The 25,356-nt window shown below is 39.1% G+C and overlaps 1 protein-coding gene across 2 annotated transcripts in view; it reads left to right on the forward strand.

The window, feature by feature from the left end:
- The window catches only part of MRTFA (myocardin related transcription factor A), a 199,946-nt gene that overhangs the window by 19,820 nt on the left and 154,770 nt on the right, over window positions 1-25,356 (forward strand). The window contains exons 2-4 of one of the 2 annotated variants that reach the window (XM_032882936.1): window positions 14,622-14,683; window positions 16,536-16,570; window positions 16,648-16,714. In XM_032882936.1, the coding sequence (XP_032738827.1) occupies window positions 16,673-16,714 (42 nt within the window). In that variant the 5' untranslated portion in view covers window positions 14,622-14,683; window positions 16,536-16,570; window positions 16,648-16,672. Of the gene's footprint in view, window positions 1-14,621; window positions 14,684-16,535; window positions 16,571-16,647; window positions 16,715-25,356 lie in introns of those variants that run through there. The other variant, XM_032882928.1, reaches the window with a different exon arrangement.

Raw genomic sequence — 25,356 nt, forward strand, 5'->3', positions numbered from 1 at the left:
TAAAACCCTTAGTATAGCACCTGGCACATTGTAATTATCTGATGAGTGGTGGCTAATATTATTAGATATTATTATTAGAGAGAGGTCAGCTGGCTAGCAGTGCATCAGTGGAGTTGGGGTTTAAAGATCCTCATTCGGTCAGTGATAAGTTATATAATACGGAAACAAGTTGTCTAATCTCTCTGGCCTGAGTTTGTTTTGTCTGTAAAATAAGACCATTAAGTTAGATGACCCTTAGAGGCCCTCCCGTAATTTTCATTTGATCCTTACTGTTGTGACTGTATTCACTCCAGCAATCACTACCACTTTATTTATTTATTTATTTTAAAAATTCAGTTCTTTTTTTTCTTTTGTTTTTGAGATTTTATTTATTTATTTATTTATTTGAGAGAGAGAGAAACAGTAAGAGGGCACACAAGCAGGGAGAGTAGGGAGGGAGAAACAGGCTTCCTGCTGAGCAGAGAGCCTGATGCAGGGCTCGATCCCAGAACCCTGGGATCATGACCTGAGCCAAAGGCAGAGGCTTAACTACTGAGCCATTCAGGCGTCCTCACTACCACTTTATAGTATCCAACTTTAATTATAGATCATTAATTCCAGAATCTGAATCTCAGAAGCATCTAAATGATAGAATTAACTTAAAAGAACTTTTTATTATTTTAGAGGGGAACAGGGGCAGAGGGAGAGGCAGAAAATCCTAAGCAGGCTCCGTGCCCAGCATAGAGCCCAAAGTGGGGCTCGATCTCATGACTCTGCCGTGATCATAACCTGAGCCGAAATCAAGAGTCAGAACCTTAACTGACTGAGCCACCCAAGCACCCCCAAAACAATTTTTTTTTGAAGAAAAGATCATTTCATTTCAAAAATTAAATCATTGAAATAGTTGAAGAATAAGTTGCTTTAGTGAGAGAATAGTTGCTGTAGTGAAAAGGTGTTCAGTAATGATGTAATATGCCAGGTTGTGTATGACCACTCAATGGGCATGGAAGTGGAGAAATGCAGATTCTAATGAAGATTGCAATGATAGTTTGGTGGTTTTGCTGAGTTGTGTTGTACTCATGTACTGGAAAGACTTAGTTTGAAGATACCTTTTTGTCCATTTGCTGTGGTGCTGTTTGATGGAGGAAATAAAATAATCCTAAGACTTCTGACTTCTCAGATGTGGCTGGTTGTGTCCCTGCTCTTAGTAAATGTGGGACCAGATAGGCAAATTCAGTCTGAGTTTGAGAGAAAGAACATTTCACCAATTTGCTAAACTAGGTAAGATGTATGGCTACATCCTGCAGTTAGTATTATTATTTTTTATACAAATAACTTGGAGCAGAGAGTAGAAGAAACTAGTTTTTATTAAGTATCTGTTTGCTAGCCACTGCTAGGTGCTTTCATTTATGCTGTCTTTGATTTTGTTGATAGAATGGTTGTTTTTATTATGTACACGCTACTCGTCACTAACCGCAATCACTTACAGACTTTCCTGGAATTGGGAATGGTCCTTGTGCATGATTCTCCCTATAGCTTTTGTTAGGGACTCATTGTGGTCACTGCGGCCTGAGAAAGTATACACTGCCTTTAAGGAGGAGCTCCTTTGGCTTCATTAAGAGCAAATAACTTGGGGTGCCTGGCTGGCTTGGTTGAAAGAGCATGCGACTCTTGATCTCAGGGTCGTGAGTTTGAGCCCCATGTTGGGCATACAGATTACTTAAAAATAAAATCTTGGGGCATCTGGGTGGCTTAGTTGTTAAGCGGCTGCCTTCATCTCAGGTCATGGTCTCAGGGTCCTGTGATGGAGCCCCAGATTGGGCTCCCTGCTCAGCAGGGAGCCTGCTTCTCCCTCTGTCCCTCCCTCTGCTTGTGCTCGCTCTCTCCCTGTGAAATAAATAAATTTTTTAAAACCTTAAAAAAAAAAAAGATTACTTAAAATCTTAAAAAAATAAATAAAAAGAACAAACAACCATGATAGCTTGCCGCAAACACCCTTATCTCTTTGGAGGTGGTCTGTCTCCAAGTAGGAATCCTTTTTTTTTTTTTTTTTTCTCCCCACCCCCCAAGATTTTATTTATTTATTTGACACAGAGATCGAGAGACAGTGAGAGAGGGAACACAGGCAGAGGGAGTGGGAGAGGGAGAAGCATGCTTCTCACTGAGCAGGGAGAACGATTTCAAGTAGGAATCTTACATGCTTTCCCCACTGAAAGATGTTACAGTTGATGATTAGGCCTCCAAATGAAACACATACACGTACATACATGTATACAAACTTATTTTATCTATTAGTACATTGGTCATGTGATAGAATTTCTGTAATTTAGATCTTTATTTAAAGATTTGTTTAATGGAAAAAGTATGGATCATTGGAAGCCACTTAACATTGGATGACCAGGTATGAGTGTCAACTTCTCTGGGCCTATGTCCTCATCAACAAAATGGGGATGTACTCATCTTGTAGGGATGTTATCCAGATTGAGGGAAATCATGCGAAGAAATCTCCTTGGTATTCTACAGATGTTGGTACTGCCTCTCACTTCTTACATTCTGACTTTTAAATAACTGGGTAAAATATCTTGGCGCGTGACTTAGTTTGTTAGTGCTTTTATTAAGATTGTTAGCCACATGCCCCAGGGATTGACAGTGGAATTTATTTTTCTTTGCTTATCAATTGCAAATGCTATTAGCAGTGTATTCTTGTTCAGACTTTGGAATGAGAAAACTTTTTTTTGAAGCAGAATTAAGTGGATTTGCTTCAGGTAGCTTTCTAAGATCTGGCAAATTTGGATAGGAAAATTAGAATTGCTTTCATAGTGGAGTTCCTACCTGGAACATAGTTGGCAGTGAGAAGAAAGGTTGTGCAATTACATACATTCCTTATCAGATGTTTGGTAAAGCTTATTTTTGCCTGAAACACTGGAGGAAGTCCCTACTCCCTTCCTTTCAGTCAAGAAGCTGATTGTGGTATAGGAGATGAGTAAATGAAAATTAATCTGACTTTGGCAATTGAAGAATGAGAAGAATGCTAACCCCAGGGCATCTGGGCTTGTTTCTGTTTTCCAGAGATCTCAGAGGTTATGACCCATTAGTTGTAAGCATTAAAAAAACCTGAACATTTCCCCCCACCCCAACTTGTAAGTGAAGCCTGGACTGGGTAGCAATTTAATAAAGATTTTAGGTTGGTAATGGAATTGTAGAGATGATTTCCACTGGCCAAAATTTGATGTTTTGGTTTTACTCATCTACAGTTCTTGGTAAAGATTATTATTCTTTTTCTATCCCTTCTACCCAGAGTGGCAGGAATGATCTTAAAAACATAAGCTGAGGGCACCTGGGTGGCTCAGTCGGTGAAGTGGCTGCCTTCAGCTCAGGTCATGATTCAGGGGTCAGTGGGGAGTTTGCTTCTCTCTCTACCCGTACCCCTTGCTTGACATCTCACCCCCCTTGCTCGAGATCTCGTTCTCTCACTATCTCAAATAAATAAAATCTTTAAAGCAAAACAAAACAAAACAAAACAAGCTGAATCACATCACTTCACTGCCTAGAACCCTCCCCTCAGATGGTTTCCTGTTGCATTTAGAATAAAACCCAGATTTCTTCTCACGACCTACATTGTATGCATGCTTTATCTATACTGCTCTCACCACTTCTTTGATAGCCCTTTCCCCTTCAGTCACTTCCATTATCATCAGCTGGTTTTACTTTCATTCTTTCAACTTTGTTTACCACCATATCTAAAAAATACATTTTGCCCACAAAGCCCCTCCTTTGTTTCCTTTATAACTTAGAGAACTTTATAATTACAGTTGACCCTTGAACAATGGTGGGTTAAGGGCACTGAGACCTGTGCAGTTGAAAATCCACATGTAAGTTCCCCCCTCCCCATATTTTGTCACATTAAAAATCTTTTTAATCTAAGTTTTTAATTTACCTGAAGTTTATTTTGTAAGTTGGGGTTCTAAATGAACTTTTCCCCCATGTAGATATCCAGTTGTCCTAACACGGTTTAGTCCATCTTCTTCCCACTGGTTTTGGAATGCCATTTCTTTCTTTTCTTTTCTTTTTTTTAATTAACACATAAGTAAGTTTTAACTCCCCCCAAACTTAATAGCCTGTTGACCAGAAGCCTTGCTGATAACATAGCCTTACTGATAATATACAGCCTTACCGGTAACATGTATTTTATATATGTTTTAACTGCTATATTTATACAATAAACTAAACTAGAGAGAAGAATATCTTCTTCTATTTTTCTATTATTCTTCTATCTTCTATATTTTCTAAGAAAATCATAAGAGAAAATCTGTTTATGGTACAGTACTATATTTATTTTTAAAATCTATGTACAAGGGACCTGTGCAATTCAAACCCATGTTGTTCAAGGTTCAACTATAGTTTTCTGCTTGATGGCTTGCTTACTTATTTGTTTTTTTCTTCCTGTGCTCCAAGATTATAAATAACCCCATGTAGATAGAGACCACGTTTTATCCTTTATATCTAGCACATGCCGACACATGCTAGGTATTTAATAAATATCTGTTGAGTGAATGACTTATTTGATAAACTTCTGCTTTATAGAGAGATTCTTTAGTTCATAAAGGAACAGGCATTTACTTGTTGATCTGACAGTCTATAAAATGATAAAGGTCAACATGGGCAAAAAAATGATTTGGTGCTTTTTTTTTTTTTTTTTTAAAGTAATGTCTGCATCCAACACAGGGCTTGAACTCACATCGCCAAGATCAAGAGCTGCTTGCTCTACTGACTAAGCCAGCCAGGTGCCCCAAATAATTTGTTTCTTTGGGTTATATCTTTCACAATTAGTTAGATGGTCCTTGGGAAGCTTTTCCTGATTGGTCAGGGTTGGATTAGATCTCCCTGTTGTTTGGGCTAGGACACCATGTGTTTGCCTTTTAATTACAAAATTATAAAAACCTACTAGGTTCCCTGAGGGAGGGAGAATTCAGTTTATCATTTTATCCTTAGTCCTCAGATTGGTGCTTGGCACATGGTAGTTGTGTTCAATAAATACTGGTTTGGTGAGAAATAAGTGTTAAAATTGAGGTGTTTCTTAAGAAAAGAAAAATTTTTACACTGGTAGCTTATGGAGCTCATTGGTCCCAAGAATTTGTTCTTTGTTTTTCATGTATCATGACGTAGGTTTTTTTTTTTTTAATATTTTATTTATTTATTTGACACAGAGAGAGAGATCACAAGTAGGCAGAGAGACAGGCAGAGAGAGAGGGGGAAGCAGGCTCTCCGCTGAGCAGAGAGCCCCATGTGGGGCTCGATCCCAGGACCCTGAGATCAATGACATAGGTTTTTAAAAGATCTTTATTATGGAAAATTTCAAACACATAAAAAAAAAGTATAATAAAACGAACCATCACCATGTGCCTATCATCTAGCTCCAACAGTTATCAACGTATGACCATTCTTGTTTAACCTTGCTCCCCCTTCCTCTGCAGTATTTTAAAACAGATCGCAGACATGGTATCATTTCATCTGTAAATACTTCAGAAGGGTATAATCAATTTAAGAACTAGTTAACTCTTGGAAAAACCTGATACAAAAATTCCATTTGTCTCATTGAATCTAATTGTAGATGCCAGCTGGTGAATTTCCATGTGTTAAACCACTCCCAAGGCTTGACTCACTATTGAAAGCATACACACTTCATTGTAATTGCTTGAGATAGCAGTAGTTTGTTAGAGTATGTTATCATGGTTGTTTCTATTTGGGTAGAGAGAGGTTACCAATAAGTAAAAACTCCTATGTCAGAGCTAAGTTTGGAGATGTATAAAAACAGATGATATTTTCTGACCATTGTGCATTACAGGCCTTTGAGATTTTGTCTGGAAAATGAAAATGAAATATGGTTTGTGGATTTATAGAGTAAATTCCTGTAGTTCTTTGTGAGTGAATTCCCAAGAGTCACAATTAGCAGTAAAATGAAAAGGGTGTCAGAAGACTCAGAGCAAGAAAGACTCCTAAGCCTTAGAAGGTTGAGGGTTTAGAACTTGGGCCAGAGGAAAAGTCACACGGCATTGGAAGTGGTTATGGTTAGTTTTATTCCGGAAGTTAAAATTGTGGCCTAGACCTCTGTAAATAGCCTATTTAAAAGACATTTCCTTTGAGAAGAGAGGCACTCTTTTCTTTTAGAAAATATTTTAAAGGATTAAGTACTATCTTGTAAAATTTGAAGATTGGCACTGAGTGAATGGTTGGACTAGAACAGTGTTTTCTCAAGATCCCAGTTTTTTGTGGAAAAGAAATGAAGTGGGGATGGAAAAGCTCATAAGCACCTTTTACTATGTAACTGGTCACATGAGAGAACAAGACTAGTTGCAAGACCCAGCCCTGTTAGGACTGCCTGCAGCCTTGCTTCCTTCTTAGCTTGAATCACCACATGAGTCTTTTGGTAGGAGATGGTGGAGGTGGGGATCATCCCAAGTTAATTCTTGGCAATTTGTTTTGAGAATCCATTCTTTTATTCTTGTCTTTTACTCCCATAACAGTTAGGTAATTTCTCTATTAAAGTACTTAGTACACAGTGCTTTGAATAGGGATTTTGTCATAATCATCTGTGTATCCTTAGCATCTAGCATAAGGTCACTTGGAAAATATTTGTTGACACATGATGATCCCTTTTTCCAGCCTTGAGATGGTATGATTTTGTGATTTCTCCGGTGGCCTAGACCAGAAAATATGGGAGTAATGCTATTGTGATGTAGGCTCCTCTCTGAATTGTTTTTCTTCCTAAATGGTGTTTGTTCTCAGACTCTTAGCCATTCTCTTCTTCTGGGACCTTCCAGGGAACCAGAAGGAGAGACAAATTTGTGTTTAGAGTAAGAGGACTGTGTCAGACTGTAGCTGGTATGTTAGGATCCCTGGACTCCTCCAGTCGCAGTCAGGATGCAGAACTCCGTGTTGATAACAGATGCCAGCAGCTCATTCTCGTTCGTTATTCTTCCTCATTTACTGAGATTTGACCCCATATCTATGAGGTGGAGTGGATTTCAGTCTTGATCTTCAAGCTTTAAAGGGTGTGGTCATTGGAATTAATTGGCGCAAAACTATGAGTATTTCTTTTTTCATGTATGTGATAACTGCTGAAATTAATTTGCTGTAAAACTGTAGAATCAATATCAAATTAAACCTATGGTTCATTATCTAATACAGGATAGTAAAAGAAATGTTAAAAAACCATTATTTCATCAACCTGTGTTTGTTTGATGGAAAGTTGGAAGCTGTCTCAGACTCAACATATACAAAACTAAGATGATTCATTTTCCTTCTCTACCCTTCCCTGTCTTATTTTATGTCCCTTCTACTCTTCTGGTTGTTCTGGTCAAAACTTTGGACCCTCTATTTCTCTTATACGCCCTATGCAGTCTGCCAGGGAAACTTATGGGACCTGTGTTCAAAATATATCCAAATCAACAACTTCTTACCGTCACTCTTGCTACCACTGTGGTCTAAGCCACTGTCCTCTCTTGCCCGGATTATTGTAGCATTTCCTGGTTGATTTCCCAGCTTCTACTCTTTCCTTTATTTTCAGCCCAGCAGCCTGAAGCATTATACCTGCGTGAGACATGTCACTGTTCAGAAACCCTGCCGTGGCTCTCCATTCCACTCCTGAGGAACTACCCCTAAGGCCTTATCTTATCTGGTCTTCTACTAACCTTTCTCACCTTACCTACTGAATCTCCCTCCTTCACTCTGCTGCAGCCACATTTGCTTTCTTGCTGTTCCTTTGAACAGGACAGTCCTACTTCTGCCTTAGGGCCTTTGTGTTGGCTGTTCATGTCTCTTCCTCTAGGTAGCTGTGTGGCTAACTCTCATCACTGTCAGATCTTGCTTCTTTGTCACTTTCTCAGTGAGGCCTACCCTAATCATCTTATGTAAACGTTGTAACTCCTTTGCCTCAGACACTTCTGATTCCCTTTATTGTGACCTTTTTTTCCTAAACATTCGTTATATTTTAAGATCTGTATACTTCCTTTTTTTTCCTTGAGAGTGAGTTTCATGTATTCATTTTGTTTATCTATAAGCTCTGCTTAAATGCTGGTAGACTTAGACAAAACTTCGGTTATTTATAGACCTGTCTGTCATGTTCAATCATCCAAAGAGTGCTGAACCTAAAACCAAGGAAAAGAAAAGCAAGTGCCTTAGATAGTCAAGAAAGAATTTTTGAGCATTGTTGACAATTCCTGAGAAGACTTAAAGTGCCAAAAGTGCTGGGAGTAGTTGGTTCTTCCACAAGTTGGAGAAGTGTGTTGATGGTGCTGGCAGTGTCTGGTTATAAATACATCAACATTTTTTGAGACGCATTGGTGAAAGGATATGCAAGGAAAGCAGAGAAAGCAGAGTAGAGTATAGTGGTGGTCACAGTGGACAAGATTTGAAGTGACTAGAGCAGTGAATGAGTGGTAGACTCTTTTTTTTTTTTTTTTTTTTTGACAGAGATCACAAGGAGGTGGAGAGGCAGGCAGAGAGAGGGAGAGGAGGAAGCATGCACCCCATGAGTGGTGGACTCTTGAGAACCATGATGGAGAGCGGCCAGATAAGACACATCTTTGTGGAATGGAGATGAACCAGTGCCATAGGAACATCTTCACATACAAAATGCTTTAAAGCCATAGGCAGAAGGACCCTTTCCTTTGAATATAAATGAAAACCACAATAAGAGACTGCTTGGCACTTGTTAGGATAGCTATTATCAAAAAAACTGCAAGGATGGGACGCCTGGGTGGCTCAGTTGGTTGGACAACTGCCTTCGGCCCAGGTCATGATCCCGGAGTCCCAGGATCGAGTCCCGCATCGGGCTTCCAGCTCCACGGGGAGTCTGCTTCTCTCTCTGCCCTTCTCCTCACTCATGCTCTCTCTCACTGTCTCTCTCTCAAATAAATAAATAAAATCTTTAAAAAAAAAAAACTGCAAGGAGAAACTGGAACTCTTAGGCATCTCTGGTGAGAATATACAATGATACAACCACTGTGGAAAGCAATTTTGTGGTTCCTCAGAAGGTTAAATATAAAATTGCCGTAGGATCCAACAATTCTGCTCGTAAGTAATACTCAAAAGGAATTGAAAGAAGGCACTTAAACAGGTACTCATACGCTAGTGTTCACAGCAGCATTATTCCTAAAAGCCAAAAGATGGAAAACGAAATGTCCCTCCACTGATGAATGGATAAATGAAATGTGGTAATGTACATACAGTAGACTTTAGCCTTAAAAAGGACGTTATCGGGGCACCTGGGTGGCTCAGTGGGTCAAGCCTCTGCCTTCGGCTCAGGTCGTGATCCCAGGGTCCTGCAATCGAGCTCTGCATTGGGCTCTCTGCTTGGCAGGGAGCCTGCCTCCCCTTCCCCCTCTGCCTGCCTCTCTGCCTACCTGTGATCTCTCTCTCTCTGTCAAAAAAGTAAAATAAAATCTTAAAAAAAAAAAAGGACATTATTTATTTTTTAAAAGATTTTATTTATTTGTTAGAACACAAGTAGGGGAAGCAGCTGGCAGAGGGAGAAGCAGGCTCCCCACTGAGCAAGGATCCCGATGTAGACTCAGTCCCAGGACCCTGGGATCACCACCGGAGCCATAGGCTGACTCTTAACTGACTGAGCCACCCAGAATTTCCTTTCTGGGAAAGGATGGGAACAGGTGGGAAGCCTGTTTTCCTTCCTCTCTCTCTGCCTGCCTCTCTGTCTACTTGTGATGTCTGTCTGTCAAATAAATAAAATCTAAAAAAAAAAATTCAAAGGGACAGATATTGTATAATTCCACTTATATGAGGCACCTAGAATAGGCAGTACATAGACAGAAAGTAGAATAGAGGGAGGGGAAATGGGGAGTTACTGTCTGATGGGTATAGTTTCTGTTTTGGATGATGAACCATTCTGGAGATGGATAGTGGTGATGGTTGCACAGTATTGTGAATGCACTTAATGCCACTGAATCGTACACTTGAAAATGGTTAAAATGGCAAATTTCATGTGAAGTATATTTTAACATTCCCCCCCGCCCCCCGTGCCCAAGAAGCCCTCTCCTTTAGGTGTAGCTATGTATACATGTGGGTAGGAGTATGCATAGGGAGGGCACAGATATGCTGTGCCACACTGAAGGCAGGTGTCCCTGTATAGATGCTCAGACTTCCCTGATGGTGGAGATATGCTCTTTCTGGTAATGCAGTAACAAGCTCAGTCATCTGATGTCCTTCTCCTGCAGTCACATCTGTAAGCATAAGAGAGTCATTCAGTCATTAAGAAAATGTTACATTTTATAAGAAACTCGATGGGGCACCTGGGTGGCTCAGTCCTTAAGCATCTGTCTGCCTTGGGCTCAGGTCATGACCCCAGGCTCATGGATCCAGCCCCCCATAGGGCTCCCTGCATGGGGCAGCCTGCTTCTCCCTCTCCCACTCCCCCTGCTTGTGTTCGCTCTCTTGCTGTCTCTCTCTCTCTCTGTCAAATACATTAAAAAAAAAAAAAAACAAACTTGAAATTGTTTCTGGAAAGGAGTACTGGAAGGCTGGGGTGGGAAAGAAGCCTATTTCTTACTATATACCTTATTGTGTGTTTAATTTTTTAAAAACTTGATAGAGCACAATCTGGGGTAATGGCAGGCTGACGGAGAGGGAGAAGCACGCTCGCTGCTGAGCATGCAGGGCTCGATCCCAGGACCCTGGGATCATGACCTGAGCGGAAGGCAGGGGCTTAACCGACTGAGCCACCCAGGCGTCCCTGTGTTTAATTTTTTTTAAATCATAGTTATATATTACCAGTTTTTGAAAATTAAAATAATCTATTGTTGGGGCACCCTGATTATTAACTGTTCTTTAAACTCTCTTTCCAGGTTAAATTGATTATTGGAAAGGAAAGCTTTTTGGTGGATGTGAAAGGGAGCAGAATACTTTGCTGCTTGGAGGTTTCTAGTTTCTTCTAGAGGAGCTTATGGATACATCTGGAAACAGTGATCTTTTTTGACTGTCTCCTTTTGAGACTCTCTAATAGCTCCAGCCTGGGCTAGACTCGTGAGGGGCTATGTGGGCTGACCTTTCTGACTCCTCCACTTCCTCCAGGAGGCCCAGTCTACTTATTGCTCTTTGTAACTGGAAGAAAGACTTAAGCAGAGAAATGAGGCAGAATGAGATTGAAGTTTTTCTGGTAGGTGTTCAGTTTGAGAAGGTAGGAGGTAGGTGACCACACCTTGTTAAGGCTGCTGGCTTAAACACTGTGCTTCACTGATTTAATTAGGAATTGTTTTTTCTCTTCTGTTTTTGATATTGGAATCAAACCTTTATATTGATTTTCTTTCCTCTATCTTTATTTCCTTTTCTCCTCTTTCATCCCAAGTTTTACTTTCTTTTTAATTCTTTGCATCTTTTTCTCCCCACATGAGGCAGTAGCCTTCTTTCAGGTGAACTGCTTGCTTGAAAGAAGATCCTGAATTTTGTGAAATTATTTATTTTTGTGTGTATGAGGTTTATATTTTAGAAGATGAGGATGATCTCATCTTACTTAGATTGTAAAAATTATTCTCATTTCCTTTGGAATGTAAGAGAAACTTTTTTTTTTTTAAAGATATTATTTATTTCAATCTCAAGTAGGTGGAGGGGCAGGCAGAGAGAGAGAGAGAGAGAGAGGAGGAAGCAGGCTCCCCACCGTGCAGAGAGCCCGATGTGGGGCTTCGATCCCAGGACCCTGAGATCATGACCTGAGCCAAAGGCAGAGGTTTAACCCACTGAGCCATCCAGGTGCCCCTGTAAGGGAAACTTTTTTTAAAGCTGCATTTCCAGTGGAGATTCTCTGTGGGCGTGTTTTGAGCCAAAAGCCTTGAAAATAACTGTTAGAATTTTCTAATGCCTCAATTTTTAAGGAACAGCCTTTCTAGAACATCAGGGCACATACATCTAATTTTTAAATTCTTTTCAAAAGTTAGGGAAAAGTGTAGGTATTTACATTTTTTCTTCTGTTGTAATTTCCAGAACATTTTCTATCTTCGTAAAGCAGTGTGTTGTGTAGTATGTAGTAGGATAAATACACTGGGCTAGTGATCAGATTTGGGCCCAAGTGTTTCTGTTATCAAGTCACTGAACTTCTTCTAGTCTGGTTTCTCAACTGAGAATAAAGGGATTGGATGTGTGGGCTTCCATGGTCTAGTTATAAAGTTTTAGTCATTCTAGGTTTTATTGGCATTTCTCTAAAGCCAGTAATATAAAAGATTAGAAGAACTTTGCTTATAAAACTGTTCACATAAAAATATAACTCATTTCAGTGTAACATAAGACTTGGATTCTAAAGGGGCTTAGTCAGTGGATGACTGAAACAACTTTTTTATAAGATGGTCTCGTGTAGAAATCAGTTTCAAAATACATTCTCTGACAATATTGATCTAAAAATCCTGGATCTCATTTTGATATTAATAATTGTAAGTAATTTGTCATTATCTTTTATCTTCTTTCTCTTCATCTATTTTTAAAAGATAACTCATCACTCTGTAGGAGTTGACATTTTCTGTTATGGCTTCCCTTGAAATACTACTGCTTTCGTCTTTCTCCCTTAAGTGTCTTTTCCTGAGAGTGCAGGATTGAGTTCATAACTTTGCATAATGATTTAGGGAGTATTTTAAGTTTGGCATGTTAAAACCTGGCTGACTTCATTAATATGTGGGCAAACCAGCACATTAGAACATTTTTTAAGTTCCAAGCCACAAGTTGTGCTTTAAGTGAACTTGGGCACGTATAAAAATTAATATTTAAGCATTGAATAGCACAGACATTCTAATTGCCCGTTGTCCTGGGTGACTGATTTTCAGTAAGGCTCTTGCTTGCCCTGCACATTTCTTCCTATGCTTTAAACAGTGCCAAGAGCAGAGCCAGTAGAGGGTTTATTCCTTTGGCGCTCTGCTACCCTCTGTTTTCGGCAGGCAAAAAAGCTGCTGTTTTACTTCTTAAACTCCTACCATATGGAAAGTTTCTATAAATAAATCATGGATTTATGCTTGGACTTCTAAATCTGTAACCTCTACGATTCATGACTAAAGCCAGTATGAACACCTACTTAAACATACAGACTGCGAATGAAACTGGCACTATTTCAGTGAGTATGGTCTCCGGCCACAATATCTAAATTATCAATTCAGTTAATTTCTTCTGGCTCAGTTGGCATGAATGGGACCTCATTTTGTTGTCAAGCAAAAACTAGTGAGCCTGGTAGTTTTTAGTGAATCCACTTTGACTTTTTGTATCTGAGTTGTTAGCATAATTATGTGGCAGATGTATTCATGAAAATGTAAAAGTGCATTAGATTTTGACACACTGAATCATTTAAATGTATTAAAGGAGCTGACATTTTAGAGGAATCCTATTTTTATTTATTTTGTAAACAGTCAATTGGTATTTCAGTCAACAAGAATTGTTGCCCATTGTATGGGCACTTGTTATATGCCAGACACTGTGTTAGGTCTTAGGGAACACTGAGTTGTATGAAAGATGGTTTCTGTTTGTACATGTAAGAGAAAAGGAAAAAAGGAAACCTGGGGACCATAAAATATTTTATTGCTCTAATGGAAAGATGGACAAATGCCATGTGAGTGTAGTGGAGAGGCGAGTAGATTAACTCTGGGGAATTGGAAAAGGCTTTAGAAAAATATTTCAATTGGATCTTTAATAATAAAAATTATTTCTAAGTGGCTATATTGTATTGAGTGCCTACTATGTACTAAGATTAGTTGATGTTACTTACCAGGGAAAAGGGGGGAAGAACATTTTATTATGTAGTAGGAAAGCAGTGGGACTATCAAAGATTGTCCCAGAAGTAAGAAGTTTGGTATTAGCTAATGGGGGAGGGGAGGGAGATCAGTGGCTGGGTGGGATCAGATTATGAAGGATCTCAGATACACGGTGTCTGTCCTTGCCACCATGTTTTTGTTATCATTTCCTTGCCTGAAAAGCCTTTCTCCTCTCTTTGCTGCTATACCCGTTTTTAAAGGTCCAGCTTTTATGTGAAGCTTTCCTCCCCTTTTCTCAAAGGTTATTATTTTTACTGAATGATTGTACAAAAGGATGTACCTCAAAAGGGCATTCCATTTCTTGAAGCATTTCTTCTATTATAGTCTGATCTTCCCAACTAGTTTCTCCTAAGGGACAGAGGATGAATCCTCTTTAGCACACTGTGGGGACTCGAGGAATACATAATGAATGGATGAATATGAAACATTTCTAGATATGTCAGCCATCGAAACAGCCCAGCTACAGTAGTTGAGATCACCTGCGTTTATTTAAAAGCCATTTTTTAACACCAGTAAAAGCAATTTTCAGAGGTATAGGTCAGTTGCAATTTGGATATAAAATGACTTAATAAGAGTAATTATCTCATAGGGTTGTTGAGGATTAAATTAGTATTTTTAAGTGCTTAGAACAGTGCGTAGCATATATAGTAAGTGCTCAGTCAAGTGTTAGCTACTATTTAACTCCACCTATTTGGGCCTTTTTGCCAGTGACAGAGCTTAACCACTGTTGTAGGCATGAAGAAGATAGGAGATAAACAGCTTTATACCTTTGAAACCAAATGCCCTTTAGGAACCTCAAGAACTGCTTATATTGCGTGAACTTTTATTTTTCTCTTTGTGTTTTAGTGATCGAGGGGTATGGTTGGCATGGAATTGAATTTCATCTGTCTGTGGGAGTTGTAAACAAGGTAGGTCCCAGGTTTATTTGCTTTTTCCTGCTCCTTTCCTAAGCTGTTTTGTTAGTATTTTCAATTCTGCTGAACTAGAATAAATCATAGCCCCATGATGGTCTCTCTTTGTTGATTATTTAATGTTGTGTACTATGTCTAGTGTCTTTTCAGAATTTATTGAATGCCAAGAAACAGCTCAACCAGTTAAAAATTTTGGTGGTTATAGAACAGAACCATGAATTCACACACATGCGTGTACAAACCATGATCCAGTCGTTGGAGGCCAGAAGTTTTATATTAGAGCCATCATGTAAACCACCTTGGGGTAATGGCTAGTGACAGGCTAGCTAGTTCTTCTGGTTACTCTGACACTCAGTAGCTTATGTGAATGGTAGACTAAACGCAACAAAGGGCCTGTTTTGACAGTAGCCAGGCAATCATGGCAATTGTAAATTTTGTTACCGATGACAGAATCTGTCTATCTGCACCCACTAGAGTTTGATTTGACACAGCATGCTTGTGTTCCTAGCTTCAGCTCTGTGCTAAACAAAAATACACCAGATATGGCTTGGGCTCCTATATCTGTCTTGTGTCAGATGCCCACAAAAAAGCTATAGATGGCAGCTTCACACAGCTCTGCAAACCTATTTCTGTCAGAACATTTCCTGTCAAAGTAAGGTAGGGCTAGTTCACATAGTTCTAGTTTCCTGTGGTCTTAGGTATGTGGAGATCCCATTGCTCATTGGTGCAGGAAACTTGGATCACTCAGAGAGTGAACTTGATAGCCAAAAAAAAAAATGACACTACTCCCTACAACCCTCCCAACCAGGAATCCTGTGAACTTGAATATAAGGTTCTGAGGGTTGATGACAGCCTTGGACTCTTGCACCTAAAACAGCAAAAGTTCTTGAGACAACTTGCAAGAACAGCAATCATAAATACATTGCCATAAGCAAAGACAGTCGAGTTACCATTTTCTTTTTTTAAGTAATCTTTATGTCCAATGTACGTCTTGAACTCTCAGCCCTGAGATCAAGAGTTGCATGCTCTATGACTAAGCCAGCCAGGTGCCTCACTGAGCTACTTTTCTGTAGCAAAGGGAACCATGGTCTTTGGAATTGACACTACTGCCTAAGGTAGGGAGGGTTGATGAAAGTTTAACTTCTGCAGATGATTTCCCTTCATTATCATCTAGAGACCTGAATGTTGGGTCTGGCCTGGGTGGTCACTCAGGAGATTCTCTTCTTTCTGTTTTCCTGCTTTTTATTGGGGTGGTAATAAACAGGAACTATTTCGTGGAAATACTGTAAGAATTAATGGAAAGGAAAGAAACTAAAATTTACTGAACTCCTACTAAGGATTAGGCACACTACTGTAAATGCTATTAGGCATGCTATTTTCATACTATGTTCTTTTATTGAAATATATAAAGTTCATTGACGTTATACTTTCTCAAGTCTGAGTGTTTATAACCTCATGGATATCACCACCTTGAGCTATTTTGACCCTTATTGTAGCCATTTAGAGGAAAGCGAGTTAGATCTTGGTACATGTTGCTTCGTTTCTGTCTTCATTATGTCATTTATGTCTGCTAGAACCTTCTTTTGTGAAGAAGAAAAAAAAAAAGAAAATGCCTACACGAGTTAGTGGAATTTTTTGTTTTTGTTTTTATCTAGAAAATAAAAACAGACTTGCTACTGATTTAGCCAAAGGCAGAAAGGAGACTAGCAGGTCTGAAATTAGAGACACCTGTGCTGTTTTGGGAAGTTGAGACTCTTGACCCAGGCTTTGCTGATGTTGGTGCAGGGGAGGTCAGAGTAGGTTAATATTTTCATAGCTCAAAGCAAATGTGAATTGTGGTTGTTTATAGGTGCAGTTTCGCTTGATCTCTGTAGTTGCCCTTGGGTAAGTAAAATACAGCGCTGCTATCTCCGGCAGCTTCTGCAAAAGCCCCTGAACCAATGCAAATTATTCTTCTCCAGAAATACCAAAAAATCCCCTATTTGGATGTTTTGCTGGCTGAGGGAATTGACTGTTGTCATCTTACTGGTAAAGAAATTGTCATACATTCTTTTAAGATGATTCTAGATTTGATTTTCTGCTTTTAAATTTCCTCTTGAAATTCCGTTCGGATAGGAGGTACCATCTCTACATCTCAGGCCTATGCAATAACATGGGATCAGAATAAATTGTTACCTCTCTCCTAGGTGACAGGACATTAAGTCAGAGTTTTCCTTCCCCTGATTCCACATTGAATGTCTCCCAATCTATTGTCTTTTTACTCTTAAGACGGTAAGCTTTTGTGGTCTTAGCAAGGTTTATAGTGAGTAACCCAGTGACAGAATACTGTCGTTTATTGGGCTGAAATGGAAACATTAGTATTTCTGAATCTGTGCAGTTTTCATTTTTATTTTCCTGTCTGTAGAATGAATTATTGTACTTTTTCTCTTCACTGCTTTCTTTCTTCAGTCAGAGAAACTCTAATTCGCCCTTCTTGCTTCAGCAAACAAATACGTTTTTAAGAAACAGCTTTATTGATATGTAATCTATATGCTGCAAAATTTGCCTGTTGGAAGTGTACAAGTCAATGATTTTTAGTAAATTTGTAGAATTGTGCAACCATTGCTACACTCCAGTGTTACAGTCCCAGGTCCCCCAAAAGATCCCTTGTCAGACTCTTAATTGTAGGAAACAAACTGAGGGTTGCTGGAGGGAAGGGGGATGGGGGATCGAGTAACTGGTGATGGACATTAAGAAGGGGACGGGATGTAATGGGCAGTGGGTATTATGGAAAATTGGTGAATCACTGATCTCTAGCTCTGAAGCTAATAATACACTACATGTTAATTGATTGAATTTAAAAAAAGTTTCTTATTACTGGTCACACATTTACCCTTTTGTTATTTTTATTCCTTTTTTTTTTAACCACTTTTTAAAAAATGTAACCTTTCTTAAAGAGTGGTTTTAGCTTTTATTTGAAGTGTTGTTATTTTTTTTCCCCCTTGAAAGACATTATTCTGTAACGCTTCAGGCCTTTCAATAAAAGGTTTTGTATTGGGGCACCTGGGTGGCTCAATCAGTAAAGTGTCTGCCTTCGGCTCAGGTCATGATCTAAGGGTCCTGGGATCTAGCCCTGCATCTGGCTCCCTGCTCAGTGGGGAGTCTGCTTCTGCTTCTCCCTCTGCCCCTCGCCCTTGCTTGTGCACACGCTCTCTCTTTCTCTCTCAAATAAATAGATAAAATGTTAAAATTAATTAATTAAAGATAATAAAGTTTATCACAAATGGAACCAGAGCTGATTTCTAAAGAATAAGTAGTTATATTCCATTCAAAGAGAGTGATAAACCATTCGAGACAATGGTAGAAGCATGAAAACCTTAATGGACAAAAGCATGACATCATTTGAGGTTAAGTGAACAAGAATGAAAAGCATGGCAGGAAAATCTTAAAGGAAGGCAGGAGCCAGATCAGAAATGGCCTATGTGATAAGCTGAGTTTGGACTTTTTCCTGAAAGCTACAAGGAGCCACTGAAAACACAGAAATAGAGATAAGATGTGATTAAATCTCCATGTCAGAAATATCACTTGGATAGCAAAGTGAAAGACCAATTAAAGAGGTGACAAGTCCAGCTAGAATTCTACTGCAATCCTACAGAGGGATAAAATACAGGCTTCAACACTTAGGTATATACCTAAGAACTACAAAAACATGCATCCACACAAAAACTTGACACAAATGGTCATAGCAGCATTATTCATAAGAGCCAAAGAGTAAAAACAAGCCAAATGTCCATTAACTGATACATGAATTTTTAAAATGTGGTTTATCCATACAATGAAATATTATTCTTCCTTAAAAAGGAATGAAGTTCTGACACCTGCTACAACACAGATGAGCCTTGAAAACATTAGGCTGAGTGAAAGAAGCCACTCATGAAAGGGCACTTACTGTATGATTCCTTTTATATGAAATGTCTAGAATAGGCAAATCCATAGAGACAGAAGGCTCTAGAGGGAAGCCAGCTGCTATGTCTTGACCAAACTCAAGCAGTTTGTAGAGGTCTATGTGGTGAGGGACTGAGCCTCCAGCAATAGCCAGTGAGAAATGATGGCCTGCTGCCAGCAGCCGTGTGGGTAAGCTTAGAAGTGGATCCTCTAGCCCCAGGCAGGCCTTCAGATAGCCGGAGCCCCCAGAAACATGACAGCCTTATAGCCAGAATCAGTTAACCTGCTCCCATATTCCTGAGCCACAGAAACCATATGAGATAATGTTTATAGTTGTTTTAAGCTGCTGAGTTTTAGAATAGTTTACTATGCTGAAATAGAGAACTGATTCTCCAATAAAACTTTTAAAAGTTTGGGGTGCATGGCTGGGTCAATCAGCTCATTCCACTCTTGATCTCCGTGTTAAAGTTTAAGCCCCATGCTGAGTGTAGAGATTACTTAAAAATAAAATCTTCAAAAAAAAAAAAACTTTTCAAATTTCAGGTGTACTAGAATATCATTTACCTTATTTACCTAGCATCTGAACACTCATGTACAGAGCAGAATTCTCCAGTTAACAAATATCTAATCTATATATACAAAGAGAAATAACCAGATAAATGATTCCCTTTAAAAATAAATAGGGGCACCTGGGTGGCTCAGTGGGCTAAGCTTCTGCCTTCGGCTCAGGTCATGTTCTCGGACTTCTGGGATCAAGTCCCGAGTTGGGCTCTCTGCTCAGCGGGGATCCTGCTTTCCCCTCTCTCTCTGCCTGCTTTTCTGCCTAGTTGTGATTCTCTCTCTCTCTCTCAAATAAATAAATAAAAATCTTTAATATAAATAAAAACAAATAATAAGCAAGAAATATAAGAGCTTTTTAAAATTTTTATTTTTTTAAGATTTTACTTATTTGAGAGAGAGAGCATAAGCTGGGGGGAAAGGCTGGGGGGCAGGGGAGAGGCAGGAGAGGGAGAAGCAGACTCCCCTCTGAGCTGACTGAGCCACCCAGGTGCCCCATTTGTTATGTCATCTAATCTTCATAACAACACTTTAAATTAGGTGTTGTTATTATCTTCCCTTTAAAAACGAAGATATCAAAGCACAGAGAGATTGAGTAATTTGCTAAAAGATACGCAAATAGCAAATGGTAGAGCTGGGATTTGGTAATGCTGGGATTTGAACCTGCACACTCAGATTCCAGAGTCTGTGTTCTTATTTATACTGCTGTGCTGCTGCCATGGAGTCTGATACATAGATATTTAATAAATATTGGTGGGTGAGTGAATACCCACTGTTTCTGCGCACAGAGCTTTGCTTACTTGGTTCTTGCCAATAGGGTGTTTGTCCTTGGGGTTACAAGGATAGGAAGATAGAGATCGGAGTCACAGCGGTCTGAATTCCTATCCTTCCTGCTTCATGACTTCTGCTTCTTGACTCCTTTCTCTGCTTTTCTTACTTTTACCAAAGAGAATGATTTTTTAAAAAGATTTATTTATTTATTTTAGAGAGAGGAAGAGAGAGCACAGAGTGTGGGGCAGAAGGAGAGGGGGAGAGAGAGAATCTGAAGCAGACTCCCTGCTGAGCACAGAGCCCAATGCAGGGCTTAATCTCCCTGATCACGGCCTGAGCCGAAACCAGGAGAAACCGAGTCCCATGCTAAACTGACTGCACCACCCAGGTGCCTCATGAAAAAATGATTCTCTTATTCTGCCTTAATCCTTAGGTAATATTTACATTAAGATTCCTGAGTTTTGTGTCTTGGAGTATTTTCTGCCCCAACCTTTTATTTTGATGACATTTAAACCTTCAGACAAGTGTAAAGAATGGTACAGTGGTTACCCATATACCCTTTTGACTAAATTGATCAGTTTTGGACATGTTGCCACATTTTTGTGTTCTCTTTGCACACACACACATGCAGACGTGTTTATATTTTGCTGAGACATATAAGGGTTACTTGCAGACATCATGCCAAAATATTTCGGCATCCATTTCCAAAGAATAAAGAGATTTCTCCTACACAACCACATACAGTTTTATACTCCGGAGCTTTAGTACTACTGACATATCATCTCATATACCGTCTCTATTGTGTATTTTCTTGGTTTTAATAATGTCCTTTAGTTGTCCTGGCTCTTACCCCAAGACAGTTCCTAAAGCCCAATTTTAGGAAGGAAGAGGTCTTTCATGACATTGACATTTTAAGAGATGTGTTGTTTTGTAGACTATCCTTCAATTTGAATATATCTTTTTCCTTTTGTGTTGCTTAAGGATAAGTATTGTGGGCAGGATGTTTTGTCTTTTCTTTCTTTCTTTTTTTTTTTTTAAGATTTTATTTATTTGACAGGCAGAGATTGCAAGGAGGCAGAGAGACAGGCAGAGAGAGAGGAGGAAGCAGGATCCTGGGATCATGATCTGAGCCGAAGGCAGAGGCTTTAACCCACTGAGCCACCCAGGCGCCCCAGAGTAATACTGATTTTTAAAATATCTTTTGTACAGAAGTACCATGTGGTTATCACAATAGAAATGACACCTAAGCAGTAAAGTAAACAGGCTAACAGTGTTTAAAAGTTGAGTATTATGTGCAAGGTGATATGTATGAAATGGAGTTCACAGTTCATTTAATTTGAGCTTCTTTGTAATATGAACAACTAAATGAAGAGTTTAAATACTGTTGCTGAAGAGCCTTGGGATGAAAATCTAGTTTTTTTGGGTCATAGGAATTTTTGCTGATAACCTTTTCATAGTCTTCAGACAGATTATTTCCTGCTTTTACTTATTTTATTTTTCCCATTTATTATTTTTATTTATTTATTTTTTAGGTGGGGGAGGGGCAAAGGAAGAGAAAATCTGAGACAGATTCCATGCTCAGCACAGAGCAGGGCTCAGTCCCCAGATCCTAAGATTATGACCTGAGCGGAAATCAAGAGTTGGACACTCAGCTGACTGAGCCACCCAAGCACCCCTCTTTTTGCTTTTAAAATCTCTTCCTCCCACCTTCTTATGTGTCCCTTGAAACAATACAGCTCTTCAGGAGAGCTCTGGAGTTAATCTGGGCTTGAACCCTGGCTCAGCCACTTAATCACTAGGTGATCTTGAACAGGTTATTTAACTTCTCTGTACTTCAGTATTCTCCTCTGTGTACTGTGGAAAATAATAATGCCCTCATAAGCTTGCTGCAAGGATTGAATAAGCAGTGGCTACTGTTTCTGGTCACAAGTATTTAGTAAGTGTTAGATATTCTTTTCAACCTGATAAAATTTGTCAGGTATTACTCAGTGACTTTTCCTTTAAATCTGTTCACTAGACATGTAGACATGAACATATACATGTACTTATAGACTTTGTTCAAGGAAATGATTTTAGACATTTCTTCTATAATTCTTTCTGTCCTGTCCTTTCTTTGTGAAACTTGCAGGAAAGGAGATAAACATTTAACTTAGAATACTTGTAGAATCCATATGTTAACCTTTTATTTCTTAAATGTTTACATTTGCCGTATACCATTTTAAAAATAACACCCAAAGGACTGCCTGTGCTAGGAAAAAAAAAAGAAAAGGTAAATATTCTCTCTACCTTAGACCATATGATATTAATGCTGCCTTGGAAATGGTTAAATTCAAGGCATTGATAGCTGACTGACATCTCTACCCTGAATTGGAGGCCACAGTTCATTACGTGACAATCTAAGGAGATAACTCCAAGGAGAGTATCAGCTAAATTTTTCAGGGGTTCTTAATGGCAGAGGTGCTGTTATCTCTAGAGAGTATTTGGAAAAGTATGGGGGCATTTTTGGTTGTTGCAGTGACTATAGAGGAGGGAGGATACACCACTGGCATTTAGTGGTCAGGGACCAAGGGTAATAGTCCAAAACAAAGAATTATCCACCCCACATGCCAATAACATTGCTCAGAGAGTGAACTACTCAAACCCAAAGACTTGGTGAATTGGTATATACAGTTTTATTTTATCTGTTGTTAAAAAAAGATTATTGCTTAAGGCAGGAGGTTTTCTGAAGGAATATTTCAGAGCTATAGTATATACTCTATATTCTTCAAGGAGAATTAGGTCATATTTTCTCATTTGGGAGAGTAAGGTATTTTCCTGAAAATTCAGAAAGTAAGTATACATTGGTGGTGTTTAATCCCTAACATTAGGAGTAGTTGAATGGTTAAAATTGTGTGGTGGTTAAAGAAAATTGGTGTTCTGTTTCTTTAGTAATCTCTGTATCTCCATGATTGGTAGAAATAATATAATTTATGCCTGGCATTCCAGTGATGCTTAAATATTGCTTGTACTGTTCTCTTTTTTTTTTTCCCTCCGAAGACCAAATAATGTATTTTTTTGGCAGATCAATAAGATTATAGTAGGAATGTAATTAAACTTGTTGTAGCTTGTTTCACTTGAGCCTAATGAAGGACTTTGACAGAGATTTTAGGGAAGATAAGTATTCTCAGCTTCTAGTCAAAGTTTCTCAAGCTTTTTTGGGCTATAACTCATAATTAGAGACGTATTTTATATCGGTACCCAATTGTATGCATAAGTATATAGATTCCTGAAACAAAAGTTTTATGAAATAATACCCTTACTACATGTGGTGCAATCTGATAGTTTTTTTTATTTAATTGCAAAATGTTGATCTTAGTCTATTAAATTGATTATGTGACCAAGATATTACAAATTATAATTTGAAAAATACTGCTTTAAGATATATGTTCATAAGATTCTAACCCAAGCTTTAAAATATATCCCACTTGTGACTCTTTGTTTTTGTTTTTAAAATTATGTTTTATTATGATAACATTTAAGATGAGATCTGCCCTCTTAATAGATTTTTAAGTGTACAACACAGTAATGTTATTTATAGGCACAATGTTGTACAGCAGAACGTATTCATCTTGCATAACTGAAATTTTATACCCATTGATTAGCAGCTTCCTCTTTAATCTTCTCCCTATAGCCCCTCGGCAACCATTATTTTATTCTTCCATGAATTTGACAATTTTTTTAAAAAAGATTTTATTTATTTGACAGATCACAAGTAGGCAGAGAGACAGGCAGAGAGAGAGATAGGGGGAAACAGGCTCCCTGCTGAGCAGAGAGCCAGATATGGGGCTCGATCCCAGGACCCTGAGATCATGACCCGAGCCGAAGGCAGAGGCTTAACCCACTGAGCCACCTAGGCGCCCTATATACCACTTTTTAAATCCACTAATCTGTGCGTTGTTTCCACATCTTGCCTCTTGTGAACTGTGCTGCATTGACATGGTAGTGCTGCTACCTCTTCAAAATCCTGACTTCAGTTATTTTGGAAAAATACCCAGAAGTGGGATTGCTGGATCATGTAGAAGTTTTATTTTATTTTTTTTTTAAATATTTTTATTTATTTATTTGAGAGAGAGAGATCACAAGTAGACCGAGAGGCAGGCAGAGAGAGAGAGAGAGAGAGGGAAGCAGGCTCCCTGCTGAGCAGAGAGCCCGATGCGGGACCCGATCCCAGGACCCTGAGATCATGACCTGAGCCGAAGGCAGCGGCCTAACCCACTGAGCCACCCAGGCGCCCTAGAAGTTTTATTTTTAATTTTTTTGAGAAAATTCCATGTTTTCATGGTGGCTACCATTTTGCAATCCCACCAATAGTGTAGAAGTGTTCCAGCTTCTCTGTATCCTTGTCAACATTTGTTGTCTTTTGTATTTTTGATAATAGACATCCCTACAGGTATGAGGTGATAACTCATTGTGGTTTTATGCTGTTCTTTGGAGAACTGTCTATTCAAGTGCTTTGCCTATTTTTAAATTGGGTTATTAGTTTTTGAGTTGTAGGAATTCCTAATATATTTTGGAGATTAACCACTTACCAGATATGTGATTTATAGATACATTATTCTCATTCTGTAGCTTGCCCTTTTCCTCTATTAATTATTTCCTTTGCTGTGCAGAAGCTTTTTAGTTTGGTATAGTCCCATTGGTCTGTTTTTATTTTTGGTACCTGTGCTTTGGTATCATGTCTGTGAAGTCATTGCCATGACTCATGTCATGAGGCTGTTCCCCTGTGTCTTCTTCTAGGAGTTTTACAGTTTCAGGTGTGTTACATTTAAGTCTTTTTTTTTTTTTTTAAGATTTTATTTATTTATTTGACAGAGACAAAGCAAGAGAGGGAACACAACACAAGCAGGGTGAGTGGGAGAGAGAGAAGCAGGCTTCCTGTGGAGCAGGGAGCCTGATGTGGGGCTGGATCCCAGAACCCGGGGATTGTGACCTGAGTCGAAGGCAGACGCTTAATGACTGAGCCACCAAGGCACCCCTTGTTGAGAACTTTTACCATGAAAGAGTATTGGATTTCTTCAGATGCTTTTTCTGCATCTATTGAGATGATTTTTTTTTTTTTAAGACTTATTTTGAGAGAGAGAGCGCGCGCCTGTATGTGAACAGAGAGAGGGGCGGAAGGACAGGGAAAAAGCAGACTCCTCGCTGATTGGAGAGCCTGACATGGGACTGGATCCCAGGACCCTGAGAACATGAACTGAGTCAAAATCAAGAGCTGGATGCTCTGACTGAGCCACTCAGGCACCCCGAGACGATCATGTGGTTTTTACCCTTCATTCGGTTTATGTAGTCCATCATATTAAATAGTTCGCATGTGTTGAACCATCTTTGCATCACAGGGATAAACAAGTCTGACTATTTCTGCCTATCTCCTCCACTAT

The sequence above is a fragment of the Lontra canadensis genome, unplaced genomic scaffold (genome assembly GCF_010015895.1).
Source record: "Lontra canadensis isolate GAN:19392208 unplaced genomic scaffold, GSC_riverotter_1.0 scaffold84, whole genome shotgun sequence".
NCBI lineage: Eukaryota > Metazoa > Chordata > Mammalia > Carnivora > Mustelidae > Lontra > Lontra canadensis.